General features: G+C 38.3%; 1 protein-coding gene across 1 annotated transcript; it reads right to left on the reverse strand.

Moving 5' to 3' along the window:
* Positions 1-301: 301 nt before the first annotated feature.
* RpS21 (ribosomal protein S21) lies at positions 302-23265 on the reverse strand. Its single transcript, XM_071656371.1, has 5 exons — positions 23120-23265; positions 18062-18194; positions 14193-14264; positions 909-964; positions 302-327 (listed from the first exon to the last, which is right to left on the reverse strand). Exons 2-5 carry the CDS (start codon positions 18173-18175, stop codon positions 318-320), a joined length of 252 nt encoding a protein of 83 aa, XP_071512472.1. The 5' UTR covers positions 18176-18194; positions 23120-23265; the 3' UTR covers positions 302-317.
* Positions 23266-23356: the final 91 nt, after the last annotated feature.

Raw genomic sequence — 23356 nt, forward strand, 5'->3', positions numbered from 1 at the left:
TCCTTTAAAGAACCATACCTTCATCAGGTTTCCTCCCTCCCCTTCCCAAATTCCTTCCACTTCTAACTTCCATGGCTGTCCATATCAACAGTAGTCTTCTTGCTGTTTTAAAAACAGATTTAACAAACATAATACAGGTTGTACTTGAATATCTTAAAAAACCTTACCACATCTGACTGCCCAGGTTCCCTTTTCTTCCATCCCTTTCAAAAGATCATTTTCCTTTCTACTCTACCAAGTCATCTAATAATGATGAAAGCTATCAAATAACTGAATGTAGAGGGGTAAAGAAGACACTTAATTTCTGTCTACTTCCTTTAATAGTTCCTGTGGAAAAAATAAGTTACATATTTTAGTCTTATTTAATTTCTAACCATTTACATTTTTTGCTTATACTTTTATCAAATAAATACCTAAGAATCTGTCAAGATATTAATTACTACTAAAGCAAAACATTATTACCAGAGAGAAAATCATGAAAATCTGTTTTACAAAGTGAAGGATTACAATATCAACAAGAAAAATAGAGTTCCTATTACCTCTAGATAATCTTGAAAATCATTCCACAAAGTGATGTATAATGGAAATGATGAATATCAACAATTACTCAACAAATCTCAGTGGGAGGAAGGAAATCCTAAATCCCATGCTCATCATAAACTTTCACACATATAAGAGCTAACTTAACAATGCATAATTATTCACAGATGTAACAGTTCATTGACAACAAATATTTGCTGGAAAATCTATATTCAAATGATATATACATGTATACCCCATTCTTAAAGTTACATGAATCATACCAAATTTTCTATACAAACTTCATGCAGTAATTAAATCAATATGCCTAAATTTACCAAAACAGAGAAAGACGAACAAACTCAGTTAAGATTTACAAGATCACTCACTTTGGGAGAATACCATCCTTCTTTGCAAGGCGTGCTAAGCAATCATCAGACTCGCCCTAAAAAAAAAAGAAAAAACAGTAGACTTACAAAGAGTAATTAATGCAAATATTGATGAAATATTTTCTACACTTCTACTCATCATCATCATCTACCATCCAACAAGTTTACAGATATACATTTGAAGAGAGGGTAAAAAAAAAAGATTCTATCATTAATCCTGTCACTGCATCAAGGTTTTCCAAATATTCATGCAACCAGCATCAACAATGCACTCTTGTCTATACCAGCACAATCTCTAACTTTATATCATTTATTCCAATTTCCAAAGGCCTACTACCACCACCTCACACTCCCTCATAATTGGTTGTCCTAGAGCATAACATCTTTAACTGCACTCAAAGAAGGATAACATAAACAGGATATTCAAACAAATCAGATCATAACAATTCTTACTCCAAATGTGGAGCAACATCAGCAAAACAACCCAATAATCAGATGAAAATTCAACATAAACAGGATATTCAAACAAATCAGATCATAACAATTCTTACTCCAAATGTGGAGCAACATCAGCAAAACAACCCAATAATCAGATGAAAATTCAGACTGCTAATACCAGCAAAACAACCCAATAATCAACTTCCAACTGCTAGTTGCTATTAGAAATTAAGGGATCCCTATTCCAATAACAAAAATTCTTTTCCTTCACATTTGCCATTTCCTGCCTAAATGAGATAAAATTGGAACACACACCTGAACCTTAGAGAATAAAACTGTTCCTACTTTTGAAATCGTAATAGAGTACTTCCAACTCCCTGCATCCAGCCCTCTTAGCCATCTTCTGTGATACCTTGGAGTTATGCGGGTTCTATCAATTTTCCCTATCCACAAGGAAAAAAGATAAAAATAAATGAAAATATAAATAATCCCCCATACATATACATAGGAAAAGGTATGGAAGCAAGGAAACAATAAAAGACTTGGGAATTACAAAGGGATGCCTCAAGCATGGTGCAGCATCTGGGATTTTGTGCCAGAGTTCCATATGAAGTTGTATGCATATGGCTGAAAGGAGATATTAACTTCTACACCCCAAAATATTCCTTTCCCATGTCCCCCCTTCCTCTTCTCATACACTTCATACTACAACCCCTGAGTCTGTCCTAACTGCTCTCAATCTTGAGTTCCGCTGGAACTACTTTCAATCACTTATGCAAGTTTCTATCAAAAGGTTTTTAAGGGTCCATGCAGGTTTTCTATTTCACTCGGCAAAGCATGAAAGAGTCTCTCCATCTTTCCCCAAGGTCACATATTTTTTTCTATTTGGTATCTGTTCTGTACTCGGTATGGAGTTCTTCCATGGACAGAGTTGCAAGGTAATTCTATCTATGCATGATGGTCTTTGGTGGTGTTGAGACACTGCTGAGGGTATATAAGTAACACTATTATGTGAGAAGATTATGCCTTTTCTGAGGTGCTGGAAGAGGTTAAGCATTGCTTGGCAATGTTTATGATGAATGTTGTTCAGCTGTAGATGAGATTGAGTACACTTTAAGTGGTATTGAACAGGAAGAATGGTGGTGGATATGACAGAAATAACACAGGAGATTTATTTGTTTATCAATGCTACCATGTATGGGACCAGCTACAACTGGTATAATTCACTGTGGTACAGAAAAACTGCTTGCATGTTGAATTTTGAGCTTCATCTGTCCCTTAACTGATGATGTAAGTACTTTTAGAGTATCATTTTTGCATCCAACCTCAGCATTAACACTGTCAATTTGTTGCATGAAATGTCTTGTCCACCTTGACTGTGATACCAAAATTGGCAGGGGTTTTATTAAAGGACAGCAGTGATTGACTACAGTGTGAGACATGAGTATGTCCCTGTTGCGAAATAAAAAAAAAAAGAAAGTTGCAGAAGCTGTGATGCACTTATAAATGAGCCAGTTTCTGAAGTTCCAGATGTACTGATGAATTATATTTCTGGCCTGAGTTTTGAGGTTTTGCAAGAATATGGCTATCACCTGCATATGAAAGTAGAATACAGCCTGGAGGAATATTACAGAGGATTTGATTTGATACTGTGGAATTTGTACAGTGCTACAACCTAATGGATATTCAGCACATTTTAGAATAAAAGATATGTAAAATCTTAAAAAACATTTACATAAAATGATATATCTTAGCTTCCTCTCAGATACCTAAAACCTTTTAAACTATTTCATACCAAAGAATATATTCTGACTTCCTTTCAAAAATTCATCTGTCTGCTTCTGTGGAATATTCTTTGGTAGATCCAAGTCATATCCAGCTTACGAATTACATCTAACATAATTTTTCTGTATGTTAAATCATTTGAGGTATAACTCACATATATGAATTGCTAGACATAGGTGCTACAGCCTCAGCAAGTGCTATTTCATTACTGATGATCCTGACAAGCCCATGACACCAGCCAAATTGTACACTCTACACTTTAGTGGATTCTTGTAATCCAATCTTTTTGAACTATGGGATACAATGCAGCACCAAGGATACACTACAAATTTCTTTTCAGATTGTTAAATTAGTCTTTCCCCCTTATGTTTAAAGCACCAGTCAAGGACAAAAGTCCACATCAAGGAAAGGCCTTAGTTAAAATAAATTTTTTTTTTTTTATGAAAAAGAAAAAGACAAGGGGAAGTATTTATGAATTTTTCAGAAAGTGAAAACCTGCCTTTTGAAATGTGCTAAGTCAAAGTTATTAGGAAAGACCTGAAACAGCTTTGATGAGTAAGGAAAGATGCAGCTATCAAAATAGCCCACCCCTGAGTTGCTGATGGCTACACAATAATCATGTGATGCGCTACCTCACAAACGCGGGAGACAGCAAAAGAAAAAAAAAAAATCTACCTAATCAATAATCTTATTAACAGCAGGTTGCAAGTGCCTCAAAGCAAATTCAGATGATGATGCACAATGGACAGCCAATTCATCAACAAAGAAGGATAATCTAACATCCCCTAAAACAGTGTTTAGAAGACAATTAATGGCCTGTGCTTGGTCACAAGATCGCTAAGTTGCTGGTCCATTTTTCCAGTCATGTCCAGCATTGTTCAAGCATTTTTTCAATTATCATACACCACTCCCTCATTTAACAAAGGAATTCCGTTCCTAGAAAGTGTTTCATTATGTGAAATTTACAATAAAGAGAAACCCAAAATCTCACTGACTTCCATTATAATATTAAAGATGCAGTCTTGCAAACAGTATTTGCCTTCAACATGTTGCAAATTTATACAAAAGATGATTATGAAAAATAACTAAGCTTACATAAAGATAATACTAACAGTATCTAACGATATTAAAGTGTCAACTTATATCCTCCAGCCACACAATAAGCTCTCTCCTTATTTTCCATCACAGAACCTCTATGATGAAACAGTTATGTGCTCTAAGTAGGGAGCTACCTTAGCACTGTCAATGATAGCCCCCAAGTTGCATATGGCATTATTTTTTAATGTATATAACTAATTTTCATACTTCTTTTTGTGAACATTCATTAACTGTACATGTGAACTTTCTAGTTTGAGTACACAGCAACTTCTCAAAATATTCACTTTGTCTTTATTTCGCCCCTAATTCATCACATCACATTGGTTGCATCATCTGGAATTAATATTTCATTTACCAATCATAGGTATAAATACCTAAGATTATCATATTTTTCAGTGAATAAGCTAAAACTATTTGACCAAGTGATAATACAAAAAAATGATGTACATGTTGAGACAGGTGAAAATGACTGCAGATCATTTCTTATGTGCCCAGATTTCCCCACAGTTACAATCATATTTGTGCCTTCTAAGCTACATTCACAATTTGAATCTTACCAGACTAATCTATGAGTTTCCGATATCTTCCATGATCATAAACAACCAATGGTCTGAAGTTTGAATTCTTTGTATTCCTTTGGTTTTCTACTATATAATGTTATTTTATCAATGGAACGGATTAATGGGGTAGCTATATTTTTAAATTATGGACTCCTGCAGTGTAGCGGTTAGTATTCCTGACCATGACACAATCATAGGCCATCCAGAGTTGAGCGCATAGATTCAAATCCTGGCTACAGTAGTTGGTCCACAGTCAATCTGGCTGTTCATCCACCCCTAGGGTTTGGTTGACAAAATGGGATGGCCTTGATTTGGGCCTCAGCTCCCCATGCCATCACAGGAGGGGGGATGTGTTGGAAATGAGATGTTTGAGGACAATATGTGGTGTGAGGTGGTTTGATCGAGTAAGTAATAATAGGGTAAGAGAGATGTGTGGAAATAAAAAGAGTGTGGTTGAGAGAGCAGAAGAGGGTGTTTTGAAATGGTTTGGTCACATGGAGAGAATGAGTGAGGAAAGATAGACAAAGAGGATATATGTGTCAGAGGTGGAGGGAACGAGAAGAAGTGGGAGACCAAATTGGAGGTGGAAAGATGGAGTGAAAAAGATTTTGAGTGATCGGGGCCTGAACATGCAGGAGGGTGAAAGGCGTGCAAGGAATAGAGTGAACTGCAACGATGTGGTATACCAGGGTCGACGTGCTGTCAATGGATTGAACCAGGGCATGTGAAGCGTCTGGGGTAAACCATGGAAAGTTCTGTGGGGCCTGGATGTGGAAAGAGCGCTGTGGTTTCAGTGCATTATTACATGACAGCTAGAGACTGAGTCAGAATGAATGGGGCCTTTGTTGTCTTTACCTAGCGCTACCTCGCGCACATGAGGAAGGAGGTTGTTATTTCATGTGTGGCGAGGTGGCGATGGGAATGAATAAAGGCAGGCAGTATGACTTATGTACATGTGTATATATGTATATGTCTGTGTGTATATATATATGTATACGTTGAGATGTATAGGTATGTATATTTGCGTGTGTGGATGTGTATGTATATACATGTGTATGTATGAGGGTTGGGCCATTCTTTCGTTTGTTTCCTTGCGCTACCTCGCTAACGCGGGAGACAGCGACAAAGAATGTATGTGAGAAATACTTAGAAAAGCAAATGGATTTGTATGTAGCATTTATGGATCTGGAGAAGGCATATGATAGAGTTGATAGAGATGCTCTGTGGAAGGTATTAAGAATATATGGTTTGGGAGGCAAGTTGTTAGAGGCAGTGAAAAGCTTTTATTTAGGATGTAAGGCATGTGTACGTGTAGGAAGAGAGGAAAGTGATTGGTTCTCAGTGAATGTAGGTTTGCGGCAGGGGTGTGCGATGTCTCCATGGTTGTTTAATTTGTTTATGGATGGGGTTGTTAGGGAGGTGAATGCAAGAGTTTTGGAAAGAGGGGCAAGTATGCAGTCTGTTTTGGATGAGAGAGCTTGGGAAGTGAGTCAGTTGTTGTTCGCTGATGATACAGCACTGGTGGCTGATTCATGTGAGAAATTGCAGAAGCTGGTGACTGAGTTTGGTAAAGTGTGTGAGAGAAGAAAGTTGAGAGTAAATGTGAATAAGAGCAAGGTTATTAGGTACAGTAGGGTTGAGGGTCAAGTCAATTGAGAGGTAAGTTTGAATGGAGAAAAACTGGAGGAAGTGAAGTGTTTTAGATATCTGGGAGTGGATTTGGCAGCGGATGGAACCATGGAAGCGGAAGTGAACCATAGGGTGGGGGAGGGGGCGAAAATTCTGGGAGCCTTGAAGAGTGTGTGGAAGTCGAGAACATTATCTCGGAAAGCAAAAATGGGTATGTTTGAGGGAATACTGGTTCCAACAATGTTGTATGGTTGCGAGGTGTGGGCTATGGATAAAGTTGTGTGCAGGAGGGTGGATGTGCTGGAAATGAGATGTTTGAGGACAATATGTGGTGTGAGGTGGTTTGATCGAGTATGTAATAATAGGGTAAGAGAGATGTGTGGTAATAAAAAGAGTGTGGTTGAGAGCAGAAGAGGGTGTTTTGAAATGGTTTGGTCACATGGAGAGAATGAGTGAGGAAAGATTGACAAAGAGGATATATGTGTCAGAGGTGGAGGGAACGAGGAGAAATGGGAGACCAAATTGGAGGTGGAAAGATGGAGTGAAAAAGATTTTGAGTGATTGGGGCCTGAACATACAGGAGGGTGAAAGGCATGCAAGGAATAGAGTGATTTGGAACGATGTGGTATACCGGTGCCGATGTGCTGTCAATGGATTGAACCAGGGCATGTGAAGCATCTGGGGTAAACCATGGAAAGTTCTGTGGGGCCTGGATGTGGAAAGGGACCTGTGGTTTCGGTGCATTATGACATGACAGCTAGAGACTGAGTGTGAACGAATGGGGCCTTTGTTGTCTTTTCCTAGCACTACCTCGCAAACATGAGAGGGGAGGGGGTTGTTATTACATGTGTGGCGAGGTGGCGATGGGAATGAATAAAGGCAGACAGTATGAATTATGTACACGTGTATATATGTGTGTGTCTGTGTGTGTATATACATGTATACGTTGAGAGGTATAGGTATGTATATTTGCGTGTGTGGACGTGTATGTATATACATGTGTATGTGGGTGGGTTGAGCCATTCTTTCGTCTGTTTCCTCGCGCTACCTCGCTAACACGGGAGACAGTGACAAAGCAAAATAAATATTTTCCACAGGGAAAATGAAACATGATAAGTTCCCAAGTGCACTTTCGTGTAATAATCACATTATCAGGGGAGACACGAGAGAAATATAACAGTCAGTTGATATACATCGAAGAGACGAAGCTAGGATGCCATTTGGTAAACATGTGATTGTCCAAAACATACAACGAGCGTTCATAAACTTATCATTTTAAAAATTCTATCAACAATAAAATTTTCTCATTTCTATAGACCATCACTAATATTAAGATTATAATTCGTTGTGTATTCAATAATAGAAGATTCAATGATATTTCTCTTGGTAATAGAGTTAATAACTGAGATTGCGTTACTCCAGTCAGTAAAATGATCATAGTTTTTAACAAGATTAAACAAGGCATTTGATTCTTGTCCCATTCTTATACTATATTTATGTTGCTTAAGTCTAACAGAAAGATCCCTACCAGTCTGACCAACATAAAATTTATCAGTTTCCACAAGGCACATTATAGAGCATCCAAGAGAATTTTCTGGAACTCCTGATTAAGATATTCTTTACAGTATTATTGTTGCTAAAGGCAACATCTACATTAGAGGATTTAAGCAACATGGGAAGCAAAGTGAAATTATTATTAAAAGGGAGAACTAAAAGATTCCTGGTATCAATGGGAGGTTTGGGCTCAACTCTATAAAATTATTTCTTTGCTAACTTCAGGGATTTATCAATCTAGGGTACTTTAACTTAGATCCAATAGAATATATCTTCTCAAACTCATCATCAATAAACTCTGGACTGCAAATACGTAATGCCCTAAGAAACATAGATTGAAATGATGATAATTTAACTCTGTCATGTTGAGATGAGTAATAATGAATATATGAGCATACATAGGTAGGTTTTCTGTATATGCTAAACTTAAACTTGTTTCCTTCTTTATGGATCATGCAATCTAAAAATGGTAACATACCATTATTTTCATTTTCTACAGTAAATTTGATGGAAGGTACTAAATTGTTAAGGGGAAAAATATTTGTAAATTTTCATTTGTTGGCCAAACACAAAGAACATCATCTACATACCTAAACCAAATTGCATTAGAAGGTAAGGTATCCTTTAGTAAGTTTGTTTCAAAAATTCCATATAAATATCATTGAATCTTCTATTATTAAATACACAAAGAATTATAATCTTAATATTAGTGATGGTCTATACAAATCAGATAACTTTATTGTTGATAAAATTTGTAAAATGATAAGTTTATGAACACTCGCTGTATGTTTTGGACAATCAAATGGTGTCCTAGCTACGTCTCTTCAATGTATATCAACTGACTGTTATATTTCTCTCTTGTGTCTCCCCTGATGATGTGATTATTACACGAAAGTGCACTTGGGAACTTATCATGTTTCATTTTCCCCGTGGACTCGTAGGAATATCTTGATCACACGCAAAATTGTGATCCTTTCCATGACAGCTAGAGACTGAGTGTGAACAAATGGGGCCTTTGTTGTCTTTTCCTGGCGCTACCTTGCACACATGTGGGGGGAGGGGGGTTGTTATTCCATGTGTGGCGAGGTGGCGATGGGAATGAATAAAGGCAGACAGTATGAATGATGTACATGCGTATATATGTATATGTCTGTGTGTGTATATATATGTGTACATTGAGATGTATAGGTATATATATTTGCATGAGTGGACGTGTATGTATATACATATATATATATATATATATATATATATATATATATATTTTTTTTTTTTTTTTTTATACTTTGTCGCTGTCTCCTGCCTTTGCGAGGTAGCGCAAGGAAACAGACGAAAGAAATGGCCCAACCCACCCGCATACACATGTATATACATACGTCCACACACAAATATACATACCTTCACAGCTTTCCATGGTTTACCCCAGACGCTTCACATGCCCTGATTCAATCCACCGACAGCACGTCAACCCCAGTATACCACATCGATCCAATTCACTCTATTCCTTGCCCTCCTTTCACCCTCCTGCATGTTCAGGCCCCGATCACACAAAATCTTTTTCACTCCATCTTTCCACCTCCAATTTGGTCTCCCACTTCTCCTCGTTCCCTCCACATCCGACACATATATCCTCTTGGTCAATCTTTTCTCACTCATTCTCTCCATGTGCCCAAACCATTTCAAAACATCCTCTTCTGCTCTCTCAACCACGCTCTTTTTATTTCCACACATCTCTCTTACCCTTACGTTACTTACTCGATCAAACCACCTCACACCACACATTGTCCTCAAACATCTCATTTCCAGTACATCCATCCTCCTGCGCACAACTCTATCCATAGCCCATGCCTCGCAACCATACAACATTGTTGGAACCACTATTCCTTCAAACATACCCATTTTTGCTTTCCGAGATAATGTTCTCAACTTCCACACATTCTTCAACGCTCCCAGAATTTTCACCCCCTCCCCCACCCTATGATCCACTTCCGCTTCCATGGTTCCATCCGCTGCCAGATCCACTCCCAGATATCTAAAACACTTTACTTCCTCCAGTTTTTCTCCATTCAAACTTACCTCCCAATTGACTTAACCCTCAACCCTACTGTACCTAATAACCTTGCTCTTATTCACATTTACTCTTAACTTTCTTCTTCCACACACTTTACCAAATTCAGTCACCAACTTCTACAGTTTCTTACATGAATCAGCCACCAGCGCTGTATCATCAGCGAATAACAACTGACTCACTTTCCAAGCTCTCTCATCCACAACAGACTTCATACTTGCCCCTCTTTCCAAAACTCTTGAATTCACCTCCCTAACAACCCCATCCATAAACAAATTTAACAACCATGGAGACATCACACACCCCTGCTGCAAACCTACATTCACTGAGAACCAATCACTTTCCTCTCTTCCTACACGTACACATGCCTTACATCCTCGATAAAAACTTTTCACTGCTTCTAACAACTTGCCTCCTACACCATATATTCTTAATACCTTCCACAGAGCATCTCTATCAACTCTATCATATGCCTTCTCCAGATCCATAAATGCTACATACAAATCCATTTGCTTTTCTAAGTATTTCTCACATACATTCTTCAAAGCAAACACCTGATCCACACATCCTCTACCACTTCTGAAACCACACTGCTCTTCCCCAATCTGATGCTCTGTACATGCCTTCACCCTCTCAATCAATACCCTCCCATATAATTTACCAGGAATACTCAACAAACTTATACCTCTGTAATTTGAGCACTCACTCTTATCCACTTTGCCTTTGTACAATGGCACTATGCACGCATTCCGCCAATCCTCAGGCACCTCACCATGAGTCATACATACATTAAATAACCTTACCAACCAGTCAATAATACAGTCACCCCCTTTTTTAATAAATTCCACTGCAATACCATCCAAACCTGCTGCCTTGCCGGCTTTCATCTTCCGCAAAGCTTTTACTACCTCTTCTCTGTTTACCAAATCATTTTCCCTAACCCTCTCACTTTGCACACCACCTCGACCAAAACACCCTATATCTGCCACTCTATCATCAAACACATTCAACAAACCTTCAAAATACTCACCCCATCTTCTCACATCACCACTACTTGCTATCACCTCCCCATTTGCACCCTTCACTGAAGTTCCCATTTGCTCCCTTGTCTTACGCACTTTATTTACCTCCTTCCAGAACATCTTTTTATTCTCCCTAAAATTTAATGATACTCTCTCACCCCAACTCTCATTTGCCCTCTTTTTCACCTCTTGCACCTTTCTCTTGACCTCCTGTCTCTTTCTTTTATACATCTCCCACTCAATTGCATTTTTTCCCTGCAAAAATCGTCCAAATGCCTCTCTCTTCTCTTTCACTAATAATCTTACTTCTTCATCCCACCACTCACTACCCTTTCTAATCAACCCACCTCCCACTCTTCTCATGCCACAAGCGTCTTTTGCGCAATCCATCACTGATTCCCTGAATACATCCCATTCCTCCCCCACTCCCATTACTTCCATTGTTCTCACCTTTTTCCATTCTGTACTCAGTCTCTCCTGGTACTTCCTCACACAAGTCTCCTTCCCAAGCTCACTTACTCTCACCACTCTCTTCACCCCAACATTCACTCTTCTTTTCTGAAAACCCATACAAATCTTCACTTTAGCCTCCACAAGATAATGATCAGACATCCCTCCAGTTGCACCTCTCAGCACATTAACATCCAAAAGTCTCTCTTTCGCGCGCCTGTAAATTAACACATAATCCAATAACGCTCTCTGGCCATCTCTCCTACTTACATACGTATACTTATGTATATCTCGCTTTTTAAACCAGGTATTCCCAATCACCACTCCTTTTTCAGCACTTAAATCTACAAGTTCTTCACCATTTCCATTTACAACACTGAACACCCCATGTATACCAATTATTCCCTCAACTGCCACATTACTCACCTTTGCATTCAAATCACCCATCACTATAACCCGGTCTCGTGCATCAAAACCACTAACACACTCATTCAGCTGCTCCCAAAACACTTGCCTCTCACGATCTTTCTTCTCATGCCCAGGTGCATATGCACCAATAATCACCCATCTCTCTCCATCAACTTTCAGTTTTACCCATATTAATCGAGAATTCACTTTCTTACATTCTATCACATACTCCCACAACTCCTGTTTCAGGAGCACTGCTACTCCTTCCCTTGCTCCCAAGACATTTACTCCCAAGACATTCCCAAACCACTCTTCCCCTATATATATATATATAGGATTATGTGTTAATTGATAGGCGCGCGAGAGAGACTTTTGGATGTTAATGTGCTGAGAGGTGCAACTGGAGGGATGTCTGATCATTATCTTGTGGAGGCGAAGGTGAAGACTTGTCGAGGTTTTCAGAAGAGAGAATGTTGGGGGTGAAAAGAGTGGTGAGAGTAAGTGAGCTTGGGAAGAAGACCTGCACGAGGAAGTACCAGGAGAGACTGAGTACAGAATGGAAAAAGGTGAGAACAAAGGACGCAAGGGAAGTGGGGGAGGAATGGGAAGTATTTAGGGAATCAGTGATGGCTTGCGCAAAAGATGCTTGTGGCATATGAGAAGCGTGGGAGGTGGGCAGATTAGAAAGGGTAGTGAGTGGTGGGATAAAGAAGTAAGATTATAAGTGAAAGAGAAGAGAGAGGCATTTGGACGATTTTTGCTGGGAAATAATGCAAATGAGTGGGAGATGTATAAAAGAAACAGGCAGGAGGTCAAGAGAAAGGTGCAAGAGGTGAAAAGAGGGCAAATGAGAGTTGGGGTGAGAGTATCATTAAATTTTAGGGAGAATAAAAAGATGGTTTGGAAGGAGGTAAATAAAGTGCGTAAGAAAAGGGAACAAATGGGAACTTCAGTGAAGAGGGATAATGGGGAGGTGATAACAAGTAGTGGCGATGTGAGAAGGAGATGGAGTGAGTATTTTGAAGGTTTCTTGAATGTGTTTGATGATAGAGTGGCAGATATAGGGTGTTTTGGTGGAAGGTGGTGTGCAAAGTGAGAGGGTTAGGGAAAATAATTTGGTAAACAGAGAAGAGGTAGTAAAAGCTCTGCGGAAGATGAAAGCCGGCAAGGCAGCAGGTTTGGATGGTATTGCAGAGAAATTTATCAAAAAAGGGGATGACTGCATTGTTGACTAGTTGGTAAGGTTATTTAATGTATGTATGACTGAGGTGCCTGAGGATTGGCAGAATGCTTGCATAGTGCCATCGTACAAAGGCAAAGGGGATAAAAATGACTGCTCAAATTACAGAGGTATAAGCGCTTTCTACACATTTTTCACAGCTCCCAAAACCTTTGCCCCCTCCCCCATCCCGTGACTCACTTTTGCTTCCATGGTTCCATCCACTGCTAAATCCATTCTCAGATACTTAAAACACTTCACTTCCTCCAGTTTTTCTCCATTCAAACTTACCTCCCAATTTACTTGTCCCTCAACCCTACTGAATCTAATAACCTTGCTCTTATTCACATTTACTTAGCTTTCTTCCTTCACACACTTTTCCAAATTCAGTCACCAACTTCTGCAGTTTCTCACCTGAATCGGCCACCAGTTCTGTATTATCAATGAACAGTTTCTCACCCGAATCAGCCATCAGTGCTGTATCATCAGTGAACAACAACAGACTCATGCCCTCTCATCCACAACAGACTGCATACATAAACAAAGCAAACAACCAAGGAGACATCACACACCCCTGCCGCAAACCAACATTCACTGGGAACCAATCACTTTCCTCTCTTCCTACTCATACACATGCCTTATATCTTTGGTAAAAACTTTTCACTGCTTCTAGCAACTTGTCTCCCACACCATATACCTTCCACAAAGCATCTCTATCCGCCCTATCACATGCCTTCTCCAGATCCATAAATGCTACGTACAAATCCATCTGTTTCCCTAAATATTTCTTACATACATTTTTCAAAGCAAACACCTGATCGACACATCCTCTACCACTTCTGAAACCACACTGCTCTTCCCCAATCTCATGCTCTGTACATGCTTTTACCCTTTTAATCTATCTTACAGAATAATGCATCTGTGGGGGCTGTTCATCCCACTTTAGGATATACTCCCCATAAATGTTGCAAATGCTTTCCACAAGAGTTGCTGGCTCATCTAAGTTATTAACACATTCATAAAAGGTCATTAAATATACAGAAATGGACATACCATTTTCCTGATGTCTCCACAAATGGCGTAAGTCTTATACTGGCCAGTCATACGACCAGTGGTCTCATCAACCTGGAGGTAGAACAATATATTAAACTATCAAAACAGTTAAGTATAAATAGAGTACTGCTTCATGATTATGAATATATAAAACAAACAAAACATTTGAAGAATTTTATAGTTATGATGAGAACTAAGGTAATCATGGAGAAATACATCATTACAAGTGAATCATAAATTCTACTGATAATTTGTTGAAACTTGTATTTATTTTTCATACCTTGTTGCTGTCTCCTGCATCAGCAAGGTAGCACGAGGAAACAGACAAAAGAATGGCCCAACCCACCCACAAACACATTTATATACATAAACGCCCACACATGCACATATACATGCATATACATTTCAATGTACACATACATATACATACACAGATATATACATATATACACATGTACATATTCATACATGCTACCTTCACCCATTCCTGCCACCACCCCGCCACACATGAAATGGCACCCCCTCCCCCCACGTGAGTGAGAAGAAGCACTAGGAAAAGACAGCAAAGGCCACATTCGATCAAACTCTGTCTCTAGCTGTCATGTGTAATGCAACGAAACCACAGCTCCTTTCCACATCCAGGCCCCACTACACTTTCCATGTTTTACTCCAGATGCTTCACATGCCCTGGTTCAATCCATTGACAGCACGTTGACCCCAGTATACCACATCATTCCAATTCACTCTATTCCTTGCATGTCTTTCACCCTCCTGTAGGTTCAGGCCCCGATCGCTCACTTCACCTTATTCCCTCCACCTCCGACACATATATCCTCTGTCAATCTTTCCTCACTCATTTTCTCCATGTGATCAAACCATTTCAATACAACCTCTTCTGCTCTCTCAACCACACTCTTTTTATTACCAAACATCTCTCTTACTCCTTCATTACTTACTCAATCCAACCACCTCACACCACATACTGTCCTCAAACATCTCATTTCCAACACATTCACTCTCCTCCACACAATCCTATCTATAGCCCATGCCTCACAACCATATAACATTGTTGGAACCACTATTCCTTCAAACATACCCATTTTTGCTCTCCAAGATAATGTTCTTCCTTCTACGCCTTCAATGCTCCCAGAACCTTTGTCCCCTCCCCCACCCTGTGATTCACTTCCACTTCCATGGTTCCATATGATACCAAATCAACTCCCAGATATCTAAAACATTCACTTCCTCCAGCTTTTTCTCCATTCATACTTACCTCCCAAATGACTTGTCCCTCAACACTACTGAACCTAATAACCTTGCTCTTATTCACAATTACTCTCAGCTTTCTTCTTTCATACACTTTACCAAACTCAGTCACCAACTTCTGCAGTTTCTCACACAAATTAGCCACCAGTGCTGTATCATCAGCGAATAACTGACTCATTTCCAAGCCCTCTTATCGACAAGAGACAGCATATGTGCCCCTCTCTCCAAACTCTTGCATTCACCTCCCTAATAACCCCATCCATAAAGAAATTAAATAACCATGGAGACATCATGCACCCCTGCCACGAACCGACATTCACTGGGAATCAATCGCTTTCCTCTCTTCCTACTTGTACACATGCCTTACATCCATGGTAAAAACGTTTTACTGCTTCTAGCAACTTACCTCTCACACCATATACAAGCAATACCTTCCACAGAACATCTCTATCAACTGTATTATGTACCTTCTCCAGATCCATAAATGTTACATACAAATCCATTTGTTTTTCTAAGTATTTCTCACATACATTCTTCAAAGCAAACACCTGATCCACACATCCTCTACCACTTCTAAAACCACACCGCTCTTCCCCAATCTAATGCTCTATAAATGCCTTGATCCTCTCAATCAACACCCTTCCATATAATTTCCCAGGAATAGTCAACCAACTTATACCTCTGAAATTTGAACACTCACCTTTATCCCCTTTGTCTTTCTACAATGGCACATTTCTTTACCATAGTTAAAAATAAAATAACCACAAATTAATCTAAGAAGCTTGGCTGGGCACACTAGGCTCTAGTATTGGTAAATTATCCATCACATCTAATGTGGATCAATGAAAATAAGGCCATTGTTTGCTGGTTCCTGATGCTACCTTGCTAAAGAGCAGAAATCATGCCTTACCCAGTTTTATGTCAAATATATTATGGCACAGTTTACATTACTTCTTAATGTTTAATAACCATATCAATTCACAATTCACTTCCTACAAGCCTAAGAATGAGGCTCAAATGATGAATAATCCTAAATCCTCCTCATCTTGGTCAAGACAAAAATGCTTTCTATATTTTCCATAAATGGTACACATTTCTCGTAGCACCAAGAACAGACTAAAAAAGAAATAATTAGCTCACATCTGCACTCTAGCAATCATGTAGAATGCACTGAAACCATAACACCCTCGATGCACTCTCGATACAACCCAAATCCACAGACCTTACCATGGTTTCCTCCAACCATCTCATGTGCCCCTGTTCCAACACACTGACAGCATATTGCCCCTATATGCCACATCATTCCAATTTGCTCTATCCCTTGCATGCCACACTCCCTCCTGCATGTTTAGGCCCCAAACTTAAGCACATCTTTCACTCCATCCTTCCACTTCCTCTGTTTTTTTCCCTTTTCTTTGTTCCTTCCACTTCCGACATCCCCTCCCCTTTCTTTCTTTCCATATGTACAAACCATTTCAGTAGAGCATATTCATTCCTCTCACACATACTCCACTTTTTACTACATGTCTCTCTTAACCAGTGATTTCTTATTCAATTAACCCTCCTCATGCTACATATTGCCCTTACACATTCTATTTCCAGGCCTTCACTCTTTTTACATTTTTGCCTAAGGCCCATCCCTTGCATCCTTATAACTGACAAATATACCAATCTTTGTCCTTACACAGCGATCCTCTTTCCACACACCCCTCAATACACCCAAGAAATTTGCCTCCCTCACCCATCTCACGGCTCACTTCAGCCCCTATGGTTACATTCGCTGTCATATCGACTTCCAATTACCAAAAAGACCACTTACTCCAAGTTCTCTCCATTCAAACTCACACTGCAGAAAGCCTGTCTATCTTCACCGTTAAACCTTGCTTTCATTCAAATTTATTACTCTTAACTTTCTCCTTTCACACACTATACCAAACTCTGAAACAAACTTCAGTGGATTTTCACTCCAATCTAACCCTAACACAGAGTCATAAGCAAACAAACACTGACTTATCTCCTAAGCCCCTCCAATAGACTGCATACTTGTTCCTCACTCCAAGACCCTTGTATTCACATCCCTCACCACCCAACCCATAAGCAAATCAAACAGTTACAGCGACTTCACACATCCCTGATGCATACCCATTCTTATCTAGAACTCATTCTCATCTCTTACTACTTGCATGCAAGCCTTACTCTCTTAACAACAACTCTTCACTGACTCTAGCAGCTTTCCACAAACATTCTCAACGCATTTGATTGTGCATCTATATCAAAGTTATCATATACTTTCTCCAGATCTATAAATACCACATACACACTTTGCTTCTATAAGTATTTCTTGCTAACAGTCTCCTCAGCAAACATCTAAAACACTGGTAGTGTGTTCAATCAAAATACAAGAGTAAAGTTCCACTACAATTATCACTGACCCAAGATACTATGAATGAGAAACTGATTACAAAATCATAACTCAAAAAATCCCGTACGTTATTGTATGTTAACATTTACACAGCTCCACTCCATACATTTGCAAGATAACTTTTAAACCCTTTGAATATAGTTTATTCAAAACATTAATCTGGTCAACTAACATACTATACCTCAGCCAAATTTATCTGAATGGAAGCATGGTCCTTGGCATGGATGATGCGGTTAGATGCAGAACACTTCCGTGGTACGTACAAGTCCACATATTCTCCAGCGTCGTTTTGCATGATGCACAATGTCAACAATCTGGTAAAAAAAAGAAGGGAGGAATGAGCCACTGATATTTTTTCATTAAGTACTGTAACCTTTCCACATCAATAAAAAGTACTATTAATATAAATAGAATTATCATGATAATTAAGCCTCTTAAAGAATTCCTTCACTTATGACCTTTTACCATAAATCTTTATCATGGCATGTAAACCTGATCAGGTTAACTGTGAAAAAAAAAAGCACGTAGCAGCAGCTGGAACAATTACAGACTACATGGATGGCAATGGGAAGGAATTAGCCATGTTCAAAAACTAATGTAACTCACAGAAAGAAAATTGTTGCTTTGTGGTTACACAAAAGTAATGAAAAATAATGAATGTAAGAAGCCACGGCTTTGAAGCAACAGTCATGCACCTGTACTTCAATATTCATTAATAAAATGCTATGAATTACTTTGCTACCATACCAACACAAAGGTAAAATATGTGAATTCTAATAAAGGCTTTACTTTAGGTTAAATAACACTGGCCAACAAAGTTTTTCTCCAATGGAAAACTATATCTGTTCCTTTGGTATTTTTGCACGCTGAATCCAAATATGCTTTCAGAATATATCTATCACCCATATTTTTATGTTCCAGCATACTTGCATATCCTTACAAACAGTATATACAGTAAACCCTCGATTTAAAGGATTTCAGACTGAACGGACTATGCAAATAATAATACATTAATCAATAATCTATGATTTTTTTTTACATTCAAAAATCTCAAATGCCACACCATGCACATTTCATATCACAATTGTTTTTGGTAGTGTGGGGTACACTTGCTTTGTTTTGGTTTCAACTGTGCAGTCAGGTTGTAAACAGAGAATTGTGACTTTACTTATAAGACAATTTTGCAATCCTTACAATTCAAAATAGCATCAAAAGATACAAGTAAAAGAATGTGAACTGTATATTGTATTAAAAAATGGCTTATAGGTTACATTCCTGATTGAATGGACTTTTGGCATTGTGGACACCTCCTACCCCTGATTAGTCCAATTAATCAAGGGTTTACAGTACCAGTGCTCTACAGAAAACTTCAAACAAAAAGTTTAACAAACACAGCTTTTTGAAAGCACATGCCTAGATAAATGAGGCACCAGGAGCCTGCAGAAACACAACTGGAAATGGGACATTCAAACAGTGCCCATTCCTAAGTAGCAGTTCTCTGTCAGTTGCAGGCTACAATTCAATGTGTAAACATTGTCTTTTCCTATCTGTTGAAAGATTGTGCTTTTGTGTATTCAAGTGTTGTGCTGATACCCATCCACCATTATGATGCTCATAAACTGTTAGTCAAAATTCTTTCTGCTATATCTGCGGTAAGTTGACATTCATATCCCAAAAACGTTCTTTCACACCCCTCATTAAATACTATGAACATCACTTTGGTTGTAAAGTGGGTGACTAGGATAAAAGTTGGGCCCCCCATATTTGTTATGTCAATCTTCTCACTGCATGGGCAAAAGGTTCAAGCCACATGACTTTTGCTATTCCTATGATTTGGAGAGAACCCAACAATCACACTTCGCATTGCTATTTCTGCCTGACAAACATAACAGGTATAACATCAAAATCCAAGCATCCTGTTAAATAACCTAATTTCCCATCTGCTATGAGGCCAGTACCTCAAAGTCAGGAATTACCTGTGCCAGAGCCTCTAAGAAATATGAGACTGAGTGACGATGAGTGGTGATGACAGAGACCAAGTAGAGGATAATATGGATCCAACATTTGAAGAAAGCTGTTCTTCAAGTGAACCACATTTGCTGAGTCAAGATCTTAATGATCTCATCCAAGATTTACATTTGTCTAAGAAACAAGCTGAACTTTTGGCTTCTAGCTTAAAGGTCTGGAATCTTTTCCGGAATGAAACTAAACTTTTTCTTGTGATCATCATGTTGTTTTCAAAGAATTTTTCTCCCTTGAAGATAGTCTGGTGTTTTGCAATGATGTTTATAGGCACTTGGCCATGGATATAACACAGATGAGTGGCATTTGTTTAGTGACTCAACAAAAGTAAGCTTAAAAGCAGTTCTACTCCACAACAGACATAAGTTCCCCTCTGTTCCCCTGGCTCATGCAGCTGACATCAAGGAATCATATGGTAACATGAAGTTCTTTTGGAAAAAATTAAGTATGGGGACTAAGTGGAATGTATGTGGTGACATTAAGGTTGTGGCATTTTTACTCGTAATGCAACTTGGTTACACGATGTTTTGTTTGTGAGAGGGACAGCCAAGAAAAGTCATTATGTTAAGAAAGTGCGACCAAAATGAACATCGCTGACCCCATTGAAGGAGGTCTTAAATTTTCCCCTTGTTAATCCTGAGAAAATTTATCTGCCTCCTTTGCACATTAAGCTTGGGTTGATGAAGAACTTCATCAAAGGTATGGATAAAACTGGCCATGGATTCACATATTAGAGGAATAAATTCCCCAAAATCAAAGATGCAAAAATCAAGGAGGGTATTTTTGTAGGACCACAGATCAGGGAACTGCTTAGAGATGAAAAGTTCGATGAACAAAATGAAGTTGAAAAAACAGTATGGCTGTTATCTAAGAAAGTTTGCAAAGATTTTATGGGGTATCACAGATCAGAAAACTATAGTAATGTAAAAGATCTACTGACTTCACATAAAGCCCTGAAGTGCAATATGTCTAAAAATTCCCTTTTTGGACTCACACTTGTATATACTTATTCCTAGAAAATCTTGGGGCAGTCAGTGATGAGCATGGCAAAAGATTTCACCAAGACATTTTGGACAGGGAAAAGCAGTACCATGGAAAGTGGAGCCCCTCTATGTTGGCAGATTACTTCTGCACAATAAGGAGGGATGTTCCTGAGGCCAAATATAGCCAAAAAATGTACACTTTACATTCTTGAGGCAAGTCTTTTAAGTGTAATACCAGCCTTATCTATGAATATTATACACTTACTGCAAAATATATTGTTCTGTCTATTAAAAACCATGCCTGTTACAAAAATTCAAAAAACATTCAAATTCAGTGTAAAAAGTACTATACTATAATGTCCATCTATTTCAATTTGGGGGACAAAATTTTTTCAAATTTTGTTGACCAGTGTAAACACTGATGTCTTTGCTATGAAGCATACCAACAAATAAAAATCCCTTTGCAGGACAATACTCCTAAGTATAATGACATTATAAAATGACAACTGGATGCCAAAGGTATCCATCCTATTCATTTCTAGGTTGCTAAATGTTACCAATACTTTCATTCTACTCTCAACTGTTGACCATGTTTTCAACCCAATTCCATCTAACTCAAAGCCCTGACCACTTTTATAAGAATTCAAAACTGATATAGTACAAGGTGCTACACCTAAAATCACACACTCTATGTCAGTTCAAGACATCGCAAGAAATCCATTGCAACCACTTTCATTAATACGTACTCACTACACAGCACATCCGTAAACTGAAAAATAACCTGACATCATATGCACCTCTTTCATTACATAAGAAACTTAGTGTCTCTTTTTAAAACATCTGTATGTCTTCTTACTCTTACTACACTAATCTGTAAGTTTCTAATCCCTTCAACTATCACAAACAACCACATGAAGACCCAATGGTCTTTTGCTTTTTGAATTCCGTTGTATTTAACTCCATTGTGATAAGGCTATGTAGCATTTGAGATGGTTATGTCACAAATAAGGTCCACATTATTTGTAAAGATTAAATCCAGTTATTCTTTCTGAATGGTTTTATTATTTGCTGACGAGAACTTGTCACACACTTTAGTGCTTAAGTGATTTTGTTTAGGAAAGCATCACTTTTTCATTGTGACAAGACATGGGTGGTAATGCGATGGGGTTATCGGAGAAAACAACTACGTAAGTGGATAACATAAACATATATTGGTATGATTTTTCACCCTTTTATATAGGTTGTCATATTAGAAAATTTATCTAGATACTAAATAAAGCTTTACCAATTTAAACAAGAACCAAGAAATAATTTTTCATTGGCCATCCTCATGAAGGTTGTTTAACAATGTCCTCTAGCTATAAGCAAGAGCATTCAGAAATTACTTTGGGGCACTGTACGCATTCTAGATCTTCAAGGTGACAGTTTTTGATGAAAGTGGTATTAAAAGAACCCCTAAACAGAAGAATTTTTACAGCGTGCTTTTACCTCATTTCCCTGATTCAAAGCCCTACCCATTAAATGGAGATTTAAACACAGATGCTACAGGTACTTACCCACATTTCATATCAACTCTACAGAGTGGACGGAAATGACTAGTAACATACTTGTCAAAATTTATTTCATACAACACTCAAACCCTCTTCCAGATTACAAAAAAAAAAAAAAAATGCTTCAAATCACCTCACCCACCCCATCTAAAGAAATTTCATCAATTTCATATGATCATTATAAATATGTTACTTGCAAATTCACAAGTTACTTGTGGTGCACCTGAACTGGAACTTTTCCCTACAAATTTCAAACCTACCTCAACCGCACCTAATCTGTGTTAAAACCCTCAGCAAAGGATGTCACATGTCCTGCTCCTAATAACAAAGAACAAACTCTCTAACCTCGCTATGTAGATAACTAAGGATAAACAAGATGAGGCTTAAGAAACTGAAGCAAAGAATGTTCAGCCTAATTTGACACTCATTGAGACATATTCAGAATTTTCATCACTCCTACTGTAAGTACTGAACGTTAACATCCTCCTTCGGCCTTGCAATAAGAGAAATCCGTGTAATATTATGGTTCAACAAACGAGACACTCCATATTGCTCTATTAATATTTCAAGTAAACATGGACAGGTGTAGCAGTCACATCGTATATATTCATATACTATAACAAATGAAAACAATCTCCCAATCACGAAGTTTCTACAATAACATGAAATAATAAGTTTACTTACCACAACACGTGTTAGGTATATCAGCAGACACAATGATCACACGAGGGACTCACTAACACCGGTGTAAAATATTCTTCTTCTATCGGGGTCACTTTTCCGTTAAAGCTTTCTTTTTAATTGTAAAATACTTTACTGCAATTGATTATCTGATTATATACAAATAATGTATTCCATATGTTGATTCTACTTTTATGTATATATCATCTCTATTTCCATTCCAATAGGAAACTACTCTTT

This window comes from Panulirus ornatus, chromosome 62 (assembly GCF_036320965.1).
Source record: "Panulirus ornatus isolate Po-2019 chromosome 62, ASM3632096v1, whole genome shotgun sequence".
Classification (NCBI taxonomy): domain Eukaryota; kingdom Metazoa; phylum Arthropoda; class Malacostraca; order Decapoda; family Palinuridae; genus Panulirus; species Panulirus ornatus.

What these genes read in the sequence shown, in the direction of transcription:
- RpS21 (XM_071656371.1), bottom strand. Translation starts at nt 18,175, where the DNA reads ATGCAAAACGACGCTGGAGAATATGTGGACTTGTACGTACCACGGAAG. An exon ending in TTCAGATAAATTTGGCTGAG is followed by an intron (nt 14,265 to 18,061) that starts GTATAGTATGTT and finishes TTCTACCTCCAG; the next exon opens with GTTGATGAGACCACTGGTCG. An exon ending in GTGGAGACATCAGGAAAATG is followed by an intron (nt 965 to 14,192) that starts GTATGTCCATTT and finishes TTTTTTTTTTAG; the next exon opens with GGCGAGTCTGATGATTGCTT.